A 20,793-nucleotide genomic window follows, 5' to 3' on the forward strand; every position below is an offset into this window, starting at 1 on the left:
CTGCTCCTTCCTGCCACTGTGGCTGGCCACAGCCCTGGCAGCCCCTCCCATGGGCACTGGGGCTCTGTGCCAGCCTCAGTTGATGCATAGGCCTGCAGGTGGCCTTTGCTGCTTCTGATACACTGAAAATATCCCACCCGTTGTCACCATTGCCCCATCATGATACTTAATGGGTGAAACTGGGAAGCATCTTCCTCCCTCTCTCCCAATACTTCCTCTTGCTGCCTCCATTTCTCCTGTACCAACTCCGGTCCCAGAAGTGCCTTTTCTAGGAAATAAGATCACCTGGCAGGGTGGACTGGTCCCTGGAAAATCCCTATCTGAGTTGCATTTGCCATGTACTCTGACTCATTGTAAATGGTACTTACCTCCCATGATGGTCTCCTGGTTTGTATCTGGTGCCCTACCCTGTTAAAATCCATCCTTGTGCAGGCAAAACCAGGCAGGGGGAATGCAGCTAGACGCTGCAACAATACTTCAGTGTCCCAAGAATAAAACCAGTTTCTTTCTTCTTTTCTGCATGAGTGTCACATTCTTTTCTAGAGTATGTTCTTCACTGAGATGTATGTGGAGAATGCATTACAGGGAGGCTTGAAAGCATGTCTCAGCAGGGAAACAGCTCTCCTTCAAAACATCAGCCTGACTCTCTAGGTAAATTACTCCAGAGCTACTTCCTTCAGGGCTTTCATGAATCTTTCTCTGAAGCCCAAAGTCTGGCCCATAATGGGATAGACTCCAAGAGTAGACAGCCCCCACCTCTTATGCCTGGTGGCAGCTGAATGAGCCCAGGGAGCTATAACATGGCCTTCTCGTGTTTAATACTTGGCACAGGAGCTGTTCCCCATGGCCAGAGCTAATGCAAGAGCTGCGTGTCCTGGTGGCTGCCTCTGGCCAAGCAGAAGGAAACATCAACCTCTGGGACCCAGCACTTGGAGAAGTACAGTGGCTTCTGTGTGGAGGGATATTCTTAACCAGCTGAAGAACCAGGTCCCACAGGTGCAGAGTAGCTAAGAGGTCCAGTGCTGTGGGTGAGGATGCCCTGGTGGCAGTGTTGGTGAGGCTTTCCAAGGCTGGTGACCACACAGTGGGGAGGGGCTCTCTCCCAACCAGGCACTTATCTCAGGAGCTGAAGGCTTTACCTTGGGCCAGCTGCTCCCTTCCCATTGCCCCAGGACTGATTCCAGACCACAGCAACAGCTGACGTGTCTCTTGCTGAGGAAAGGACCAGAGCAGGGTGGTGTGGTGAGGAGAAGGCAAGCTGGCACCATGGGCACCTCCGTCTTCCTCTGCCTCTTTGTTATCCTGCTCATTGGGGGTGCCCCAGTGGGGTGTGCTGGTGACAGTGGCTCTGCTGGAGATGCTGGCTCTGCATCCAACAGTAAGTGAGCTTTTCTCTTGGCTTGGGGAAAGGCTGCATCTGCCATGGGAAGGCCACCTTGCCGTGGGTGTGCTGCACGTGCATTGTGTCAAGCTTGCAAAAGAGCTGTGTTGGTGAGCTTGTTGGGATGCTTGTATGTGTGTTGTGGGGAGCATCTCTGAGCTGGTCTTTGTGTATCCTCTGTCCAACCCTGACCTCTCCTCTTCAGGCACAGCCAGCACCAAAAAGAAACCTATCCTGTTGAACAACACTGCAGACGCCGAAGCCTTCATCAGTGGTGCAGAGGTGGTGGTTGTTGGATTTTTCCAGGTGTGTTCACAGCACCTCTGCTCTGCCAGCTGTGAGCCCTATTCCACCTTGAGGAGACTCTGAGGCTGGATGTGGCAGAAACACCTTCCAAAGGCAGCTCCTGTCTGGAAAGGTGCAGGGTCTGTGACAGGCATGTGGAGGGATTAGGTGGCAAGCCACAGAGAGAATGCAGGGAGTTCAGTCTGTGTGTGGGAAGGGAAATGGAGCAAGGAAGGAAGGTGAATGAGTTTGTGGAGTCCTGGAGTCAAAGGGAAATGGTGCAGGAAAAGGAAAACAAGAATGTGGGTGGCAGCGAAACATTTGCAAGGGGTGAGTGGGAACATCAGTTGTTTGCTTTAGTCTGCAAAGACAGAGCAAGGCACTGCCTGTGTGGTGGGTCTGAGGAAGCTGTGTCCCAGGGAGAAGCCCTGAGGTGAGTCTTCTGAAGTCCAAGAGGGTTTGGGCTCAAGCTGCAGCCTCCTCTCAAGGAGAGCATGTTCTCTTTTTCTTGCTGCTCCATTGCCCAGATTTAAATTCAATCAAATTCAAGGGCGAATGAAGGTTATGTGCCCCTTGCCCCCTAAGTGGCATGAATATTTTTCCTTAGGAAACAAGTAAAAAAATATTTATTAAGTTAGAGAACCATAAAAGATGAGCCTCTTGATGAGATTCTCATTACTTTTAAGGTCCTCAAATTGAACCTTTTTTCCCCCCTTTTCCTTGGGCTCTGCCCTGGGCTTCTGCTGCCCATGCACTGCCTCATGGCTTCTGTCAGAGAAGACTTCAGCGTTTAAAAAACAACTGCTTTGTGCAAGCTCCTTCCTCTTTCTGCCCTGTGCCAGGGGACGGGGGTCAGACTAAGGAGGGCATCGTGCTGTTGGTATAGAGCCCACCACAGAATGAGGCCAAATGGTGCTGCCTGTGCAGCGCAGGCATTGGCAACCATAGGAGCTTGTCGGACTCGATGATCTTAGAGGTCTTTTCCAAACAAAACAGTTCTATGATTCTGTAAGTGCTGGAGGCTTATGCCCCAGGGACCATGATAAGCAATGATCACAGAGCACCAGCTGCCTCGCCTGCAGGCAGTCAGAGCTCTTTAGGGTTGCTCTTACAGAGCTACAGTCCTGCAGACCAGCGGAGGCAATCTGCACATGCAGAACGAAACTGCTGAGACACCTCCTTCCCCCAGGGTAACTGGCTGGCTTGCGACAGGACTGCACCGGCAGCCAGAGCCTTCTGCTGAACTGCAGGCAGGGACTGTGGTTTCCTGCTGGGAGAAGCACTGCAGGGGCATAACCATTGGGTGTCTTGTGCCACTGTGGCCTCCCTCCTGCTGCAGGATTTAATTTATCAGTCAGACAGGAGGCTGCTGCCATGCGGCCCCAGCTGCCAGAAGCAGGAGGCAGCAGGCAGCGATGCGTTGAGCATTCAATGCCTGAAGCATGACAGGACTGCATTTAAACAGTAGATAAAGACATCTGTGTGCCACGAGGGCTTGTGTTGGGCCCTCAGCCTGAGAGTATATTCATGCAAATAATTTCCACATCCTCTGTTCACCATGAATTATTCCTCTGCTGCAGCCTTTCAATACACTGCAGTACGCAGCTCGGCAAGCTCCCTGTATAATGAGCACGGCCCCCTGACTGGGAACAACATGCCATGATGGAAAACCAGCACAGTGCTCCAGAAACTCTGTGTGCCTGTGAGAAAGGGCCATGCTTGGCCTGATTAAACCCCAGCTTTCCCAGGAATGCTTTAAAACTCACTGAGGTTATTCCCACCCTAGGCTTTAGCGCTCTCACCAGAGCCATGTTATGTACTGGCATTTCCAAAACAGGTCATGAGAGCTGTTTTTCTTCTGACTGAAGAAAGAATTTTGTTTTCCATTCTCTCTGGGCTCACAAACAGCTGAGCTGATGGTTCAGACGGAAAAGAAAAACAAACCAATTTTCAAGCAGAGGATTTAAATACAATAAGCAGAAGTTTCAAAAATGCATCACTCAGAAGAAAAATTGGGAATTTCAAGGGAGGCTTAAATATAGGCTAAGGCTGTAGCTAATGCTCTTCCTGCAAGAAAGGGAATGGGCCTTAAATTACTGAGAAATTGCACATTTCTATCCTTCAATGTATCAACATTAGCTATTTTTTTAAAGGATATGCCTAAGACATCTCTTCTAAAGGAACCAGAATACTGCTAATGCAAGGTGTTAAAAAATTGTGAATCCCTCACTCTAGAGTCAAAGCTATCTTAAAAATTGTATGTTTAGTATTTGTTTTGTATACAGACATACATATATGTGTATGTGTCTGTGTGTATATATACACATGTGTATAGACTTAAGTGTGCTACACCCAGATTCTGGGCTTTTCCCCTCCCTTTTGAGGGCTCACGGGCTTTGCATCATGACAGCATTATCTATGATTGTTGGGGTAAGCAGTGAGGTTTCAGAGAAACCATAGAATCATTTTGCTTGGAAAAGGCCTACAAGACCATCGAGTCCAACCATTATCTAACTTTACCAAGGCTAAACCATGTCCCTCAGCACACCTCTGAGTCTTTCAAACACCTCCAGAGATGTGGCTTCCAGGCTGGATGTGGCTCTGAGCAACCTGCTCTAGTGTGAGGTGTCCCTGCCCACGGTAGGGGGGTTGGAATTAGATGATCCTTGAGGTCCCTTCCAACCCTAACAATTTTATGATTCTATGGGGACTCATCTACTTCCCTGCAGAACCTATTCCAGTGTTTGACAACCCTTTTCAGCTAAGAAGTTTCTTCTAATACCTAACGTAAACCTCCCCTGCTACAGCTTGTAAGGTGACATTCCCACCCCACCATAGTGCCTAGTGACTTGCCCCATTTCAGAGGAGGGGAGGCGGCTGGCAGGACGGAGAGGCGGGCAGCATCCTGGCCACACAAGCAAAGTGACAACGGGAGAGGAGGTTGCTTACCCTTCAACCCCCCGCCTGCCCCGTCCTTTGGCTGCCCAACCCTTCCGGCTTTGCCCTCTACCCCGGCGGGGCCCAGCGGGGAGCCTGTTCTGCCGGTCGGACGGTAGGTGTCGCACTCGCGCCACCTCCGGCGTGGGGCAGCGGCAGTGGGCAGCTCCCGGTGGGAGAGCTCCGCTCTTCACTGCTGCTCTCGCCCCTCCTCTCCCCTCTCCCCTCCTACCTGTCCCCTGTTCCCTGTCCCCCCCTCCATCTCCCTCTCCCTCTCCCTTTCCCTTTCCCTTCTCCTCCGCAGGAACCAGAGAGCTCTCAAGCGTCCCAGTTTCGCCTGGCAGCCGATCGGATCCCGGAGGTGCCTTTCGGCCTCAGCACCAGCCCCGAGGTCTTGTCCCACTACGGCGCCGCGGCCAACACCGTCACGCTTTTCCGCATGGTGCGTGGGTCTGGGGTGTGCCACATTAATGGGTGGGAGTCGCCCATGGCACAGCCGCTGCTGTAGCCGAAGAGCCACCAGCTCCTTGCTGGGGAAACACGCTGCCGTGCAAAAGGCTGTACCTGCCAAAACAGGGCTCTGGTTCAGGAGTTCTCCTGCCCACTGGTTTTGGTGAGAGAGGTCCTAGGGCGAGGGCTCAAAAAGTGCCCGCACTCAGGGGTACAGAAGTGAGATCTCCAGTTCCTAGTGATAAAGAACATTAAGGCTGGCCATCCCACATTAGGACATGGAAAACAAAAAAAGGCTTGTCCTGGATAGTCATTCTGCCTGCCCACCTAAAAGCACATCTCGAGAGTTTCATAAGAGATCTTTTGGTTTTCACTTGAAGTGTGCCCATCACAGAGATGTGCAACATTTATTACACCTGATAAGATCCTCCATTTAAAGTGTTTGCCCTATGGATCTGGTCCAGCACTCAGTGCTCTGCAAAAAGTGATGTCTGTGTTTCTGAGTGACCTGCCTGGAGCACAGTGCTACTTGGATGGGGTTTCCATGCACTTGGATAAGCTCCTGAGACCCATGAAAAGCATCTAGAGGCTATGTTATCAACAGAGTAGACTTCATATCTAATCTTGCTAAGTGTTTCTTCAGGCAGGCAAAGCTATCTTCCTGACTGCACTTTTCCATCATGACTGAAATCAGATCCAGACTGGGTCTCTGCAGTTACAGATGCTCTGCCACCAAAAGAAATCCCAAACATTTTTCTTGCTTCTGTACTGTGATTTGCAGAGCTGTTCTCCAAATATGCTTTGGGTATGGCCCCATTTTGCAGTTTCTTAGGGATGGATGCTCTGCAAGATCAAATCTTTATTGACTCCAGCTGCGAGTGCTGGTGCTTCACTGAATTTGAAGCTGTTTGCTGAAATTTAAGGAGACTATGTTGGGAAGGCCCAAGATCAAGTGTACCAATGGAAGCTAGGAGGAAGAATTCTACTGCTTATGTCCTCTTCCTTGTGTTGCTGCTTTTTATACAAGTATGGAACTTGAAAGCTGGAGTGAGGTGTATCTGAGGAGGAGAGGGGCCCTAGGCAGCACATGATGTCTTAAAAGCCACAGAGTGGTGTGTCACCAGAGCTCTAAGCCTATGGGGCTGGTGGGAGGTAGCAGTAGGGCAGTGGGGATGAGGACACATCAAGTGTTCTAGGGAAAATAACTGTGGCAGCCTGACCAAGTTCTAAATTCAGGATGTACAAAGGCTGGACACAAACAGTTTGTTCCCCATTCTTTCTCAACATTTCCTGCAACATGGTTACCACTGCTGTTTTCCAAATAATCCAAAGAGCTGTGATCTGAGAATGAGCAATAGGTAGGCAGGTCCTTTTATTTTTAACCTTTTATTTGCTGTGGGCACATGCTGCAAAGCAACACTCATCTCAGTTTTGGTTCTTAATCATAGTGGTTTTCTTTCTAAAATATGGAAAAGATATTCTGGGTTTTTTTTTGGTGCTGTGGCAGGTAGTGAGGATGACTGCATTGGAAAAGTGTTTGATAAAAGAAAGTGCCTGGACTGTTGGAAATCAGATGCTATTGAATAGTCTTTGTTCATAGTCGAGTTTTTGCAGCTGAACTCTTGTTTAGTGAGAAAAAAACCCACAAGAAACTAATACACAGATTCAAATGTGGTTGACAATTCACTTGTCTAATTGTCAGTTTTTCTTAAGTTATTCAGGCACATTATTTTTTCTTATATTCTGTGCTGAACACTCTGTGGGAGTAAGAGGTCAGAGATGAAAAGGAAAAGAAAAAAAGAACTTAGACAGGAACTTGGAATAAAATACACATTTGAAGAACATAGAGATGCATGGCCAGGATAGCAGTGAATCAGAGGCATAAACTCCTTTTTTTCTTTGCTTTTGCAGAGTTTGAAACACTTACAGTTATTACAAGTTTAAAACATAATTACAGTAGTAGGAGGGGTTGGTGTCAGCTAGTGAGACTTCTTTGCATGTAGTGGAGGGAAATAGATTTATTCTAGTGAGGAGTCTGGGCTGATAGACCTAAAAAGAATGTAATTAACAGATGCTAACAAGCTAATTATGTGGAGTGATGAAGACATTTTAACTGGAGCTTTGACTATTAGATAAAGGCTGTTTTCCCAGCTTTATTTTCTTAAAATCATGAATGTTGAGTGCAGATTTCAGACTTTATTATACCCCCCAAAGCAATCAGGTGTTTCCAGAAGCCCATGAAAGGCAAGGAAAGACTTTTTGTGGAGTCAATGGGTGCCATTAGATTGTTTCCCAAGGTCTTTCTGATCTCAGCCACCCAGATGTTGAACTGGTCTGATCTTATTTACTTGAGTAGAGTTCCTCTTTCATTTCATGCAGGAGGAAAATCTGTGAGAAGAATCAAGGCCACACAGTCTGAAAAGCACCAATTGGGGTTACTGGGCAGGGCACTGTGGTCCCCTACCAGATCAAGGACCTTGGTGATGACCACAGAACAGCAAAAAAGGGTTGTAGATGTCGGCACACCACTGGAAAAACTAACACAAACACTTTCAGAGGTTGCACAGATGCAGAGGATAAAATCTGGCATGTGCATGTGGACTTTTCCTCAGCCCCAAGAACCTCACGTTTAGCAGAAGCCTTCAAATCCCAAACTTTGATCTTTTTATGTGTCAGAACCTAGCATCCCTGTGGCTCAATTCAGTCACAGCCTGTGGTGGTACTGCACAGCAACTCTGCTCCATCAGGGGGTTTAGCTATCATTCAATGGTTTCCTTCCTTTTTCTTTTTTATTTTTTGGGGGGGATGGGGTGTACCAGGACACAAAAACTTCAATAAAATCGCATCCTGTGGGGGTGGAGTGTGGGGAGGTATGTGGCAGGATGGATTCTCCTCTAAAGCAAAAATGTGCTGGGATTGATTTTTAGTTTATTTATTCATTTATTTTTCTCTGCTATACTGGAAAAAAAAATCCTCTTTTTATTGGAGAAATTTCCTGCTTGCATAATGTTTCCAGGAAATCCATACAGGCCCATGCCAGTGTTTATGACTTGTAGAAGAAAAAGAATAAGCAGATGAAGATTTTAAAAAAAGGGGTGTAAAGCCAAAACTGATGCAAGGAGTTAGGCTGTTTAGTGATCTCACCCCACACCACCTTGAATAGTTTATTAGCTAATCCTCCATGTCTCCAATGCATCAGGAGCTGATATTGCAGGGATATCTGGAATCCTCAGTGAATTCTGTTATGCCATGAGTTTACTTTGGCCTTGGGAACCTGGGCTGTTTAGTTTGGAAAAAAGGAGGCTAAGGGGAGACCTCATTGCTCTCTACAACTCCCTGAAAAGACATTGTAGAGAGGCTGGTGCTGGTCTCTTCTCCCAGTGATAGAGCAAGAGGGAATGGCCTCAAGCTACGACTAGGTAGGTTTAGACTGGACATTAGGAAAAAAATTTTTCCCAGCAAGAGTGGTCAGGCATTGGAATGTGCTGCCCAGGGAGGTGGTTGAGTCACCAACCCTGAAGGTGATTAAAGGTTGTTTGGAAGTGGGGCTTGGGGATGTGGTTTAGGGGTGAACTTTGTAGAGTAGGGTTATTTGGTGAACTTGGTGACCCTGAGGGTCTTTTCCAACCTGAATGTTTCTGTGATTCTGTGAAAGAGGGTGGCAGATCTGTGTCTTGAAAGCGCAGGTCGGTCTCTGTAGGTTCTGAACCTTCTGAAGTGGGGATTATGTGGTGGTGGTGGTGGTGAGAGGGAGAGGATAGCAGTGCACCAGGGGGTGGGTGTCTCTGTGAGTTAATGCCACCTATAACTCTGGAGGGGTTACTAAGAGGAGAGGGCAGGTGTGAGTTTAGGTATCTTTGTGTGTCTTTAGATAGACAATGACCAGAGGGATCTGGATCTGAACAACAACGACATTGATGCTGAGAAGATGACGCGTTTTGTGCGGATGAACGAGCTTCGCCTGGTGACAGAGTACAACCCCGTGGTAATTACCAGCTCCCCAGGGCCCTCACCCTGACACTTGGCCTCCTTCTTATGGCTGTCCTCTTGCCCAAGAGTTTGCGTTCCCAGATGTGTTGAAGTGGTATGCATGGGGCTGGGGAAGCCAGGCAGCATTTTGTTGTTACACCGTATAGGCACTGGAAGCAGATGCTGTGCTGGGGCATGAGTGAGGTGAGAAGAGGAAGAGAGGCATGGTGGTTCCTTTAGCTTTCTAGTAAATTTGGGGTGTTGGTGGACAGAGAGCTCGACTTCTTAGTACTCCTACTGGCAGTGCTGCGTCATCCTGTGGGCATTTGCTGTGTTGTGCCATACCTGCAGTCCCTACTCAGCCAGGATGCCCTGAAAAGCCTTGAAAAACATGGAAACTTGAGTGACCTACTCCCAGAAGGCAGGCTTTTTTTCGACACGGAGGGCTTTGATGTAAGCTCAACTAGTTGAAGACATATTCAAGAACTCACTGGAAACTTACTGAGAAAATGTTTTGCCACCTCTTACTCCAGAATTCATCACTTGAACCAGAAAAACAAAAAATCAAACATTGGGTGCTTCCATGTTGGCCATTTTCATTAGCTCACTCATCTGACTGAGACTGGCAGGGTCCCAGTGCTCCTCCCTGCTGTAAAAGATGACCAAGGAAATCTCAACAGTTCGCTGGGTTCAGTCCTGTGGAGTCTCTAGCTCTTAGACACCCTGATGGCCACGAGGCTGAGACTTTATCATTGCTGATGGGGTCCTTTGCAAACTTCTGGATAGCTACAACAGTGCTGACCAGGATTAATTTAGTCAAAGGAGGATGGCCCAACCTGTTTCAGAGCAATACCTTTTCAAGCTGAATTCAGCCAAGGATCAGCTGACACATATTCCAGTTCAGGGTGCAGCCCACTAGCAGGGAGAGGATTTTGTTTTGAAAGTCCAACATTTTGTTTGAAGAACAAAAGACTAACAAGATTCTGTTTGTTTCTTAAAAAAAGAAAAAAGACAACCAACAAAACCACCCCAAACCAAACCAAAAGGATTTGTTTTATTTGTTTGGGTTTTTTTTTTCATCTTGATAAGGGATGTGGAAAATGCATTTCAAAATCACATATCTGGGGGCATAAAAGCTATATCCTGCCCTGCTGTCCCCATAACACTCTGAAAACACCCAGATCATGTCAGCAGGGATATTCTTTTCTTTTTTATTGTCTGGATCTTCTGACCCTTTGGAACCTTCAGTGCATCTTTTGGCAATTCATTAGATGATGGCTCTTTCTTCATGTATTTCTCTGCTGATGCTTTGGGCTCTTGCTCCATCGCTGTCTCCCTGGCCGAGAAGTCCTGAGCTGTTCAACAAGTCTGATTCCTGAGACAAGAGTCTGAAGACCACAGAGGTTCATCACTAGCCTCAGGATAGTCAGGGGAGGGGGATTGCCTGGATACTACAAGTATGATTCTATGATTCTAAGTCCCCTCCACCCTGACTGGCAGTATGCATTTAGTTCCTGGGTTTTTTTCCAGGCACTTTGGAGTCCTAGCAAGGTGCTGCAGTTAACAGTGCCTCCTGCAGTCTTATGCCCAAAGCCTTCCCAGCTCCTCTAACATAACTTGTCTTTTTTTGTAAGTATTTATTCCCAGTGCATATGCTGTTTATATCTGAGAATGCTGGTGGCCAGCAGAGAGGTCACACATCACAATGAGTGCTGCCAAGAGTTTCTCTCTCCATCCTGGGGCCCTTACTGTTTCTCCCACATACTTGAGGCATTTTTAGGCAATGCTTAACCTGTAGGATTTCTAGAACTAGAGTCAGATGTGACCCAGTCACAGAGCTCTGCTGATTGCTCTTGCACAAGGGTGTGTGGACAGGCACACCTTTGTGTGGAGCTGCCAGAGGAACTGCCAGCTGCTCCAGCCCTGTCTGCTTTCAGCCCAGCCTTGTCATGGCCTTTGGTGCTGGCCAGCTTACCCTCACCTTCAGCCCTGCCCTCTCCCATGAGGTCTTGTAATGCTCCCCAGCCTTGGTTTGCATCTCCTCTACTCTCCCCTTGCTCCATCTGCACACCACCAGAGAACTGAATGTCTGATAAACATTAGGCTAATGGCTGAGTCCTGGCTGCCAAAAACTAAATGCTTTGCAATACGTGGCTCTTGCCAGCATGCACTCCCTGACCCCTTTGCAATACATAGTCCTTGCCAGCATGCACTCCCTGACCCCTTCCTTATTACTCCTGGAGTGTGTGGAAACTTTCTTCTCCCACTGGCCAGGAGCTGCACCTCCGTGGTTTCAGTGGCACGGGGGAGGCAGCAGGCCTGGCCCAGCTGCTGTTTAGTTTGAGGGAGAGGCTGCGAGGATGCAGGAAGTGGGCAGAAGAAGCGAGATGAGGGGTGAGTGAATGCCTAGAGATGGTGTGGCAGCTTCTTGGGCACTGCCAACCCTGCCTCCTGACAGAAGGCCAGTATGTGCTGCCTGCTTGGCCCTCACCCTAGGGGACAAGAGACAGCTGACTCCAGGTCTTCTCCCATGGTGGAACTAGAGGCAATTTTAACCCTCAGCACTCTGGAATTCCCAGGTCCTGGGGTTCCTGAAACTCTAGACTCATCCCTATCCTACACACAACTTAATACTGAAGAAAGAAAATAAGGGGAGACACCACAAATCTTTCCCATTTTCTTACTCCTGTTTCGGCTGGGTGTTGCACCTCAGTGATTCAGGGCACCCTTATGTTCAGTGTTTGATGGCTTTACCTCTCCACTTCTTTGCTATTCTAGACTTCGGCTTGCAGTATCCAGGCAATCCCCCTCCCCTGACTATCCTGAGACTAGTGGTGAACCTTTGTGGTCTTCAGACTCTTGTCTCAGGAATAAACAAAGCCAAGAGGTTGAGAACTCCCACAAACCCCCCAGTTCAGTGTCCTCCTGCTTTAAAGAAAGCTGTTCTGCTTGTCAGGATGATTTGCAAAGAAATTTCAGCTGAGACATGAAGGCTGATGTCCCTCTGGCAGTGCGTCCAATGTAGATTGAATGTTCTCAATCTCCTTGTCTGTGTGTTTCTCTCCCTGTCTGTGGTGGCTATGTTTTTGGCAGACAGCAATAGGTGTGATGCAGAGTTCACTCGAGCTTCACCTCCTCCTGATCACAGACAAGATGTCCCCAAAGCACCCCGAGAGAATGCGCAAGTATCGGGCAGCAGCGGAGCTCTTCAAGGGGAAGGTAAGTCCCAACAGAGAGAAACATGAGCCACTGGGTTGGAAAAAGGGAGAAGAGCGATTTCTTCCATGGGTGGGGACATCATCTTCTCTCTGCATGATGGGAGAGAAGGCCAAGTGGCAGGAAAAGAGGTTTAGCTGGATAATTAAGTGGAGGGGTTGGATCTATTCACTTTTTGCCAGTTTGCCTTCTGGTGAGAGAAATATCCAACTGCATCCTGCTCTTCTGCTCCCTCAGTGGCACAGTATGTACTTCCTTGCTTCTTGGTCCAGTTTTGTTCCCTTGCACTGGGAGATGACAAACAGCTGCTGCCTTTCAGTCTGGTGATGGTTGCATTCCACTGGTGTGAGATGTGATTTTGTATATACAGCCTGCAAGATGCCAAGGAGCATTATATAAGAGATAAAAATTCATGTTGTGATGTTCCTTAACCCTTAGTCTTCTGCTTGAATCCTGGAGAAATGGCTATTTTAAAGGAGCTGCAAATGGGTTTGTTGGATTTCCCACACTAAGATATGGGATAGATGGAGTCTTTCAGAGAAATTTAGCCTGGTTCCCACCCCTCTGTGTAAATCTCCCATGGCTGATTCTCTGTTAGCAGCTGGATTACAAGGGAATTTGTGTCCAAGGAACAGAGGAAGGAACTGGTGAGCGGAGAGGGATTGGGAACAACAGCAAAGCATTTGGGGCAAGGGAAAACAGCAGGTGGCAGGGGGCAGAAGATCATAGCAGCAGGGAAGGCTGAGCTGAGAGGCTGTGGATGAGATCTGGGGAGAAGTGTGGAGCTGGAAAGAGTTGGGGTTGAGAAAAAGAACATCTGCATGCATCTGTTTGTGGTACTGAAGGGACAGATTAAAAATTAAATATATTCTCATCTTCAAATGGAGAGGCCACCTTAGGACTGTGCACCTTGAAGTCTTGAGACTTGTTTATTGCAGGACTGCTTTGGACCTTGCTAGCTGTTCTACCTATTGGCAAAAAACCAGGCAGAATCCATGCATCAGAGTCAAAAAGTCTCTTCCAAAGTGTTCTGCTTTGAAAAATACATAGTGATAAAAGAAAGCTTATATATCTGAAAAAACTCCAGCCACCTCATGTGAGATGTGTGTTACAGTGACAGCATTATCCCTGTCCTCCATGAGCAGCAGTCTGATACAGGTCTCCCCAAAGCAGCTAAGTCTTCCAACACAGCACATTACTGTTCAACATCACTATCCTTTGCTGACACAGCTGCAGCTAGTTTTCATGTGACATGTCTAGGTCTGAGAAGATGTGAAGAATTTTCCTGGAAGTACTTCAGAAAACATTAGATAAAATGTTGTGCTGAAGTCCATATAATTTCTGAATTGCCAGAAAGCCAAATATTGGGGTTTTTTTGTTTGTTTGTTTTGTTTTGTTTTGTTTTGTTTTTTTCCATCACTGATGGCAAGTTTCCCACTGAATCAGTTTAGAAGTTTGCCAGAGAAAAATATAGAGATTAAAGATGTGGGGATTGGACTAATTATTTCCACTTTACTGCAGTGGCACTGCAGGGCACATAGATGAAGGGACTTAAAGTGTAATAAGTTGTTTTTTTTCCCAAAGGACTGGCACTCTGAGAAGTAAATTGTGCCTTGCATTGCTCTCTCACAAAGCTGTAAAAGAGACCTAGGTCTTAGTCTTCGATGTGGCTAGTAAGGAGTAAGCAGAGCATTATGCCCACTTAGGTTTGTCTCTGTTGCTGTGCCACACAGAATGATGTGAATTAGTTTGAGTATCAGAAGCAGCCACTGCACAATACCATGGAAATCTCTGCTGCTAATTTTTGTTACCTCTTGTCAGGACTACCAAGTTAACTCAGTTTTACTTCAAACCAAGTAAAACACTGAGTAGAGTTTGCCTTCTTGCAGCTTTCAGATTGCCTGTGAGTAAATGCAAGTTTCTTAACTGAATTTTATTCAGGATTACCAGAGATTAGGTAATAGCTTCTGGGCCGGTGGTGAAAGGCTGGTTTGTGCTGTGAAGTTAGTGCTGCCAGTGCACAGAGCAAAGCCTCATTGCTGTGCAGTAAAGAGGTGTTCAGACTTTCTGTGAGCATCTGCCACTGCACCCAGCAGCACTTTACAGTGATTACAGAGTGCCAGAACAGAGTGGGGATACTCAGTGTGTTGCAACTTCTCTACAAGGCAGTGTAGAACAAAACCAGAGCTTTAAGAGTGCTCCCAAGCAGAAGGAATACCAATCCTTTCACACAGCTCTGATGTGCTCTGAGGGAAGAGGAGTCCTTGTCATTGTCTTAGCCAGCTGTAAGGAGAAACTTATTGTTTGGGTTGATGGAGGGATGAAGTGGAACTGTTCTTGCTGAGTGACTGATGCCACAGAGTGAAGAAAGTTTAGAATTTAGAATTGTTTAGGTTGGAGAAGACCTTTAAGACCATTGAGTCCAACTGTTAATGGATCACGAGGAAGTGATTCATCTGCCAGTTCCAGTCTGGATTATGGTTCTTTCATCTTTGGTTTAAGATCTTTTTGTTTTTGCCTGAGAGGAAGTTGAGATTTTTGACTGGAGAATCTATGAGGCTGTATGGTGAGGGCTGTTACTTGAAAACAGCCTCAGCTGCACCCTGAGCAGCAGTGAGTGTCTGAAGGCAGTCTGCATTCCTCTAAATTCTATTGTGGAACCTGGGGGGTATAAAACGCTTGAGAGGGAAGTGCAAATGTTGGATGATGCTAAGCCAACATGAGCTGGCAAGAATAAGAAGAAATATGTTACTTTTCTAGCAGACTTTGAGAAACAATTGTGGGTGGGTGGCTGAAGAGACAGAGCTCAGAGTGCTGCAGCTGCAGGAGTGAATCCACCAGTCTTCTTGGAAGGATCTCACTGCTATCAAATATGTTCTTACTGGAGAAAGTACTGCCAAAAGTCCAGGCTTTCTGATGGAAAGGAAATGTCAAAGTTTGCATTACTAAGCCAGACTAGCATAAGCATCTTCAGTTTTCTTTACACAGTATCAGAGCATAACATGACAATTCCAGCTGGTGTACCTCATGGCTGTTTGCAGAACTTTCAATAGGGTGGTGTTGGGAATAACAAAAGCAGCTTTGGCTGCAACTAATATAACTGCTTTACAATCTCAAAATGATTTAGGTAGAAATGTTTGCAAAGTCCCTTTTAATTTATTTAACTCATTTATAAATGAGTTCTGAGAAACTCCTGAGAATCCTTCAGGAGTTCTTTCATGGAAATGAATGGATGATGGATGGTGCCCTTTCTCTTGCAAACAGTCATTCATGCACTTTTTTTCTTTTGCTTGTCAGACACTCATGGCTCCAGAACTGAGAGAAATAATAGTTAGAGATGCCTCTTCCATCCATAAACAGGAGAGGCTGTAAATATGGTTTATCTTTGTCAACATAAGCAGTAAATTTGTTTTTATAGCTTGCCTTTTTTTTAATTAATGACTGATTATTAAATTTTGCTTTGACATACTGTGCAAGCTATATAAGAAATTACCCAAACTCAATCTTTTTGCTTGCACAATCTTCTCAAGGCATGATGTTGATTGCAGCTCCATGAAGTACAAAGTCAAACACTGATTATGAGGCTTGAGCATCCTTCCTGTTTGTCTTCATCAGATGAAAAACTGACCAACATCACTTGGTTTCTACCATTGCAGTACTATTCTCAATTGACCTCAATTCCTTGGGCAATAACATCATTCCCTATTTTAGTATTTACCAGGAACTCAATGTTCTAAAAGCACTGGGCTAGGGATCAGGTTGTCAAGACACCAAGACAGCACCAGTCCAAACTTTTCTGAAGCAGAGCTTATTGCAGGTGACAATACAGAGGTAACAGCATGTGTGGAGGGGATAATTTGTGTCAGGAGTTCCTCATCCATGCAGGAGATCCTTCACTGCCTATAGCAGCAGACCTCTGAACACAGACAACAAGATTGCTGCAGAATGAAACAATTCCATTCAAACAGTTTCAGAATTAAATAGTTTCAGCTATTGTACAGAGTTGTATGAAATAGAAAGTGAACTTTCTGTATGAGATGGACCTACCTGGTTTCTAGCAGTGACACGAGAGCTGGCATCTTAACTGGGATTTGTTTTGGTGAATTACAGCTTTAGTAAGTTGTCTGTGGAGAGGCTTCAGACTGTTTTGAGCACTGGTAGAGAAGGACAGGCATGTCTTTCCTTCCTTTCTGAAACAGGCCACCATTTATTGTAGAGGTTACCAAGTTCACTGGCAGAACAAGACTAAGACCTAGATGGCAGAATTGAGGCAACATGAATCTTGTCTCATGCTTGGTATAATTTTCTTCATCATTTCTTCATTTCATTTTTCTTCATTTCACTGCAGCTCACCTTTTATTCTGCCATTCTGGGTCTTGCACAGATGTGAACATCTTATCCAAACAACATGCAAGTAGAGGAGTCAGCTTCTTTCATGTTCCCTGAAGATCAAAGACACCTTGTTTCCCCATCTGTTAAGAGAATAGAAGTTGTAGACTGCTTCCCTCCATACTTTAGATATATTTTAAAGAAGGTGAAAAAATACATTTTGTTTGGTAGTGTAAGTCTGAACTTGATAAAATACAAGGAAATGCTCTGTATGGAGCAGGTAGAGGCAGAGGAAAATGTCCTAACAGTATGGTAGGTTTTCTCTTAACTCTTTATAACAATATCAGCCTTTCATGTGACCACTCTGTGTGGATCTGCTCTTTCTCTCAGCTTCTGTTTTGCTCACGTTTCCTCTCCTATTTCCATCACAGGTTCTTTTTATCCTGATAGACATCAATTTGAAGAGCAATGAACACGTATTGTCATTCTTCAAACTGAAGAAGTCCCAGCTGCCAGCTCTGGCTGTGTTCCATTCTCCAGATGAGGAGCAGGATGTGTTGACTCTGGATGAACTCTCTGTTGAGCTTGTACAGGACTTCTGTAATCGTTTCTTGCAAAGATTGCAGAAGAAGGTAACGGGGGACTCCTGTACAGTCTACAGGAAGATGGGATCTTGTAAGACAGTTTTATTGCTCACAAGGCTCTTGAAAAAGATGACTTCAGTTCTTTGAACTCCTCTCAACCCCTGTCACCTTCTCTTTTGTTTTCATTTGCACCTGAGTATCAGAAAAGCATTAGATCTGAAGCAGAGCAGGAATGGATGTCTTTGTAGATACAGCTTTTTTCTTCATTGACCTCTGCCTTTTTGTCTACAGCAAGAAGGCATCACTTACTTCTGCAACTGTATGAAGGTCTCAGTGAAGCTTCTGTTTTCTGGGAACAGCAGCTGGGGAGACAGAGTGATGAGTTCTTTGGGATACTGAGAATGGGGGTGGTGTATGGCAACACATAAAAGAGGATCAGAGGGACAGTGTCATGGATAGGAAGGAAACCTGTCAAGAAGGCCACAGAACAGAGAATACACAAAGGCTCAGGACTCTGGCAGAGGTCTCTACTGAGAGAGGAACAATTTAATTTCCATGCTGATTCAGTGTTAAAAGTTCTCTCTCTGGCAAAGCTTACCTTCCAGTAGCACAGAGTCTTTGTGTGTCAGTGCTGTGTGTTGTGCAATGGAAATGACACAGGCAGGGCAGTGGCACAGACAGCAGAGGGAGGCATTTAAGTTCCTTTGTTTCTTTTTATCACTATGCTGAGAAACCCAGCAAGGTCAAAACTGATTCTGTATCTCTAATGTGTTTTAGAAAGAAGATGAACTTGAGGAGAAGGACCTCAATGATGAACTCTGATTCTTTCTCAGCCAAAAGGATAACTGTGCCCAGGGTCATCTGTTTCTGCTGGATGAAGAGTTCAATGAGCTCCACAGCTCAGGAATTCCTGGGATAGGAGGGTTAAAGGACCAAGTCAGTCATGGATTCCTTTCTCCATGCTATATACATATATGCTGTCTGTCCTCCCTAGGAATCTCTTCTCCTTTCTCATTTGTTTGCGCCAGCTTTCTTTTCTCAGTACTTCAAGAGCTCTGGTATTGCCCTGTACTCTGTGCTTCCATGTCACCTCTCTTGCAGCAAAGGGTGATACAGCAAAATGGCTCTATCAGAGATAAAGCTTGTAATTACCAGAGATCTGTTGCCCTCACTCTTTTATTGCTTTTGATGCCATGCTGGGAGCCAATCAGCCTATCCTGACACTATGAAGAGATTGGTTGCTTGATGTCAATGAACTTTTCCATTTATTTTACAAAATAAAGCAGAAAGTGAATAGCTTGAATTCTTTTGCAAATAATGTGATTTCCTACTCCCTGTGTCTTTCATTTAAGGACAAAGCCTCTGCATTTCTGAGTGAGTAAGCTCAAAAATCTCCTTTCTCTGAATCTAACCAGGCTTGCAATGCCTGACCACTCACATTGGTTGCTAAGAATCCTTCCCCACAAAACTGGACCCATCATCAACAGATATTTCCACCAGGATGAGAGCTTTTTCTCAAGATTTGGAATCAGAAGAGCACTGGATTCAGCAGGTCTGAATTAGTGCAGCAAAAATAAGTGAGCCTAAGGTGCTGATTGAGGCTAAGAGATGTGAGAACTGTGACAGAGGAGCAGAAGAAAGTTGCATTGCAAGACAGGGGCTATCTCCACAGTGCATTAGAGGGAAAGGTTTCTGTCTGTGTATTGATATCAGACATCCCTCAGAGGTCTCAGTGCTGGTGTCCAGGGGATGGAGTCTTTGCAGGCGGGGTGTGAGCCATTCCTGTTCTGCTGTACTAGACGCGTGCAGCAGCGTTGCCTCATACTTGGCTCAGCATCCTTTGACATGAAGTGTGCAGGCCTCTGTCAAACAGTGACTGCATTGTCTCTCAGGGCCTGGGAGACTTGGCTTGGGACAGGGAGCCTAAGAGGCTTAGAGCCGAGAAACCTCAACCCTTTCTCAGACATTAGCCCAAGGCGAAGAGCTGAGAATAGAAGTTGTTCTTGTGGGTGAGGTAAACACAGCTCCCCACCACAGATGGAGAAGCTGAGAGCTGGAGGGGATGCAAAACAACTGCCAGCCACCATGATGAAAGCCACAGCAAGGAGACTATCAGCACAAGAGAGACAGGTGCCACCACTTGTTTAGCTCTTGCCTTTTCCACGTGGATCAAATGGATATCTTTTGTTCCCTTGAGGCTCTGTCTCCTATACAGCTGGACTTACTTCTTTAGTGTTCTACTCTCTCTTCTCCTCTGCTTACCAAAAGCAATCCCAATGCTGCAATAGTTGGTATGGGGAATCCAATTGCAGGACATTTCAAAGGAAGAGCGATACGACCAAACCAGCAGGCACATCAGGATTGTGCCTTGTGTTGGCAAGGACAGGAAACTGTCTGCCTGCAGAAGGCAGCTTTGAGTATCACCTCACACTGGCCAGGAGCCCAGGTAAAGCAAACTCACACCTACTTTCCAACATCCCCATGTAGGTGGCATGTGCTGGTTTTGAACTCCTGGTTTTATACCAGTCCTAGGGCTGGTGTAAAATGTGGGGCTGTATCTCCTAGCAAGAGCCTTTCTTGCTCTCCCTCAATGGGCAGATTGTTCCTTTTCATAGCTCTAGCCTGTTCCTCCCTAGGAAGGGTTGTACAGCTTTCTCTTCGAGAAAGTAATGTGGGAAGGTCTTCTGTGGAGACATCTGTGAGGAGCCTTGCTGTTGTTCATGTTTCCAGTGTCATGCATCTCTGTGGTCCAGACCAAACAGTGTGAGGGGAGCTGGCCTGCTGCATGGGTGTCTGAGGTTCATGTCTTGGCCCTGTGTGGACACAGCAGGAATTGGGCACAGCGACGTGACCCTTCCTCAGTGCTGAAAGGAAACAAAACAGGACATGAATGAAGCTCTGGTCCTGCAAACAAGCCTATGTGCAAAATCAATGTCCCTGGTGACTCTCTTTGCTGTGTACACAGCTAATTATAGGGACAGCTTTTCAGGAGCTTCTTTATGTACACCAAGGAGTTTAATTCTCTCTGTACCTTCCAGGGATCTGCACCTACCCAACAACTTTGGGTGCCACAAGGCAGCCACAGGAAAAGACTCCTCCTCCTCCTCCAGTTGCCCTGCAGTACTCTCTGGAACTTGCACAGCACGGACATCCTTGGAGTGCTGCACTCAGGATGCCCTGGGCACTGACAGCAGTGGCCAGGAGGCCCTCCATAATTCCTGTACTCAAAGGCTTCTGCAGTGGTGACTTAGCCACTGTGATGGAACATTCAAGGTGGAAACCAGAGGCAGAATCTTGTGGAAAGTCAATCTCTTACTTGTTTTATTTTGCATTTTTTCCTGCTGTGATATCTCTGACTTGAATTTTTTATGTAGTTGCCCTAGATGTTTTGAGCTGGCTGGGGGAGGCTGGGCTTATTTTCAAAGGGAGAAAATGCTGGATATAAACTGATAGAGGGACAGATGAGAGGGTTCCTTTTCCCTTCAGTGTTGTGAAGATACCACGGTGTGAGAGCCCGTGCTCTGCACCAGAGCATGAGCCCAAGGGACATTCAAAATATCTAAGACAGCAGCTGAGCCTGCCTGGCAGCAACATGAGGCTGTGGAGGCATGAGAGCTGCTGTCTTTACCTCAGGGAACAGGG

At 46.4% G+C, this 20,793-nt stretch overlaps 1 protein-coding gene across 1 annotated transcript; it reads left to right on the forward strand.

Annotated features, from left to right (window-relative positions):
* The first annotated feature begins 546 nt into the window (after nucleotides 1-546).
* Nucleotides 547-17,550, forward strand: ERP27 (endoplasmic reticulum protein 27). Its single transcript, XM_054386785.1, has 8 exons — nucleotides 547-563; nucleotides 1,173-1,378; nucleotides 1,587-1,687; nucleotides 4,908-5,045; nucleotides 8,925-9,038; nucleotides 12,116-12,241; nucleotides 16,999-17,199; nucleotides 17,443-17,550. Exons 1-8 carry the CDS (start codon nucleotides 547-549, stop codon nucleotides 17,548-17,550), a joined length of 1,011 nt encoding a protein of 336 aa, XP_054242760.1.
* The last annotated feature ends 3,243 nt before the right edge of the window (nucleotides 17,551-20,793 follow it).

The sequence above is a fragment of the Indicator indicator genome, chromosome 14 (genome assembly GCF_027791375.1).
Source record: "Indicator indicator isolate 239-I01 chromosome 14, UM_Iind_1.1, whole genome shotgun sequence".
NCBI lineage: Eukaryota > Metazoa > Chordata > Aves > Piciformes > Indicatoridae > Indicator > Indicator indicator.

Excerpts from the sequence above, each read along its gene's own strand:
- ERP27 (XM_054386785.1), top strand. Across the intron at positions 5,046-8,924 it reads CCGTCACGCTTTTCCGCATG|ATAGACAATGACCAGAGGGA; the intron begins GTGCGTGGGTCT and ends GTGTGTCTTTAG. Across the intron at positions 12,242-16,998 it reads CGGAGCTCTTCAAGGGGAAG|GTTCTTTTTATCCTGATAGA; the intron begins GTAAGTCCCAAC and ends TTTCCATCACAG.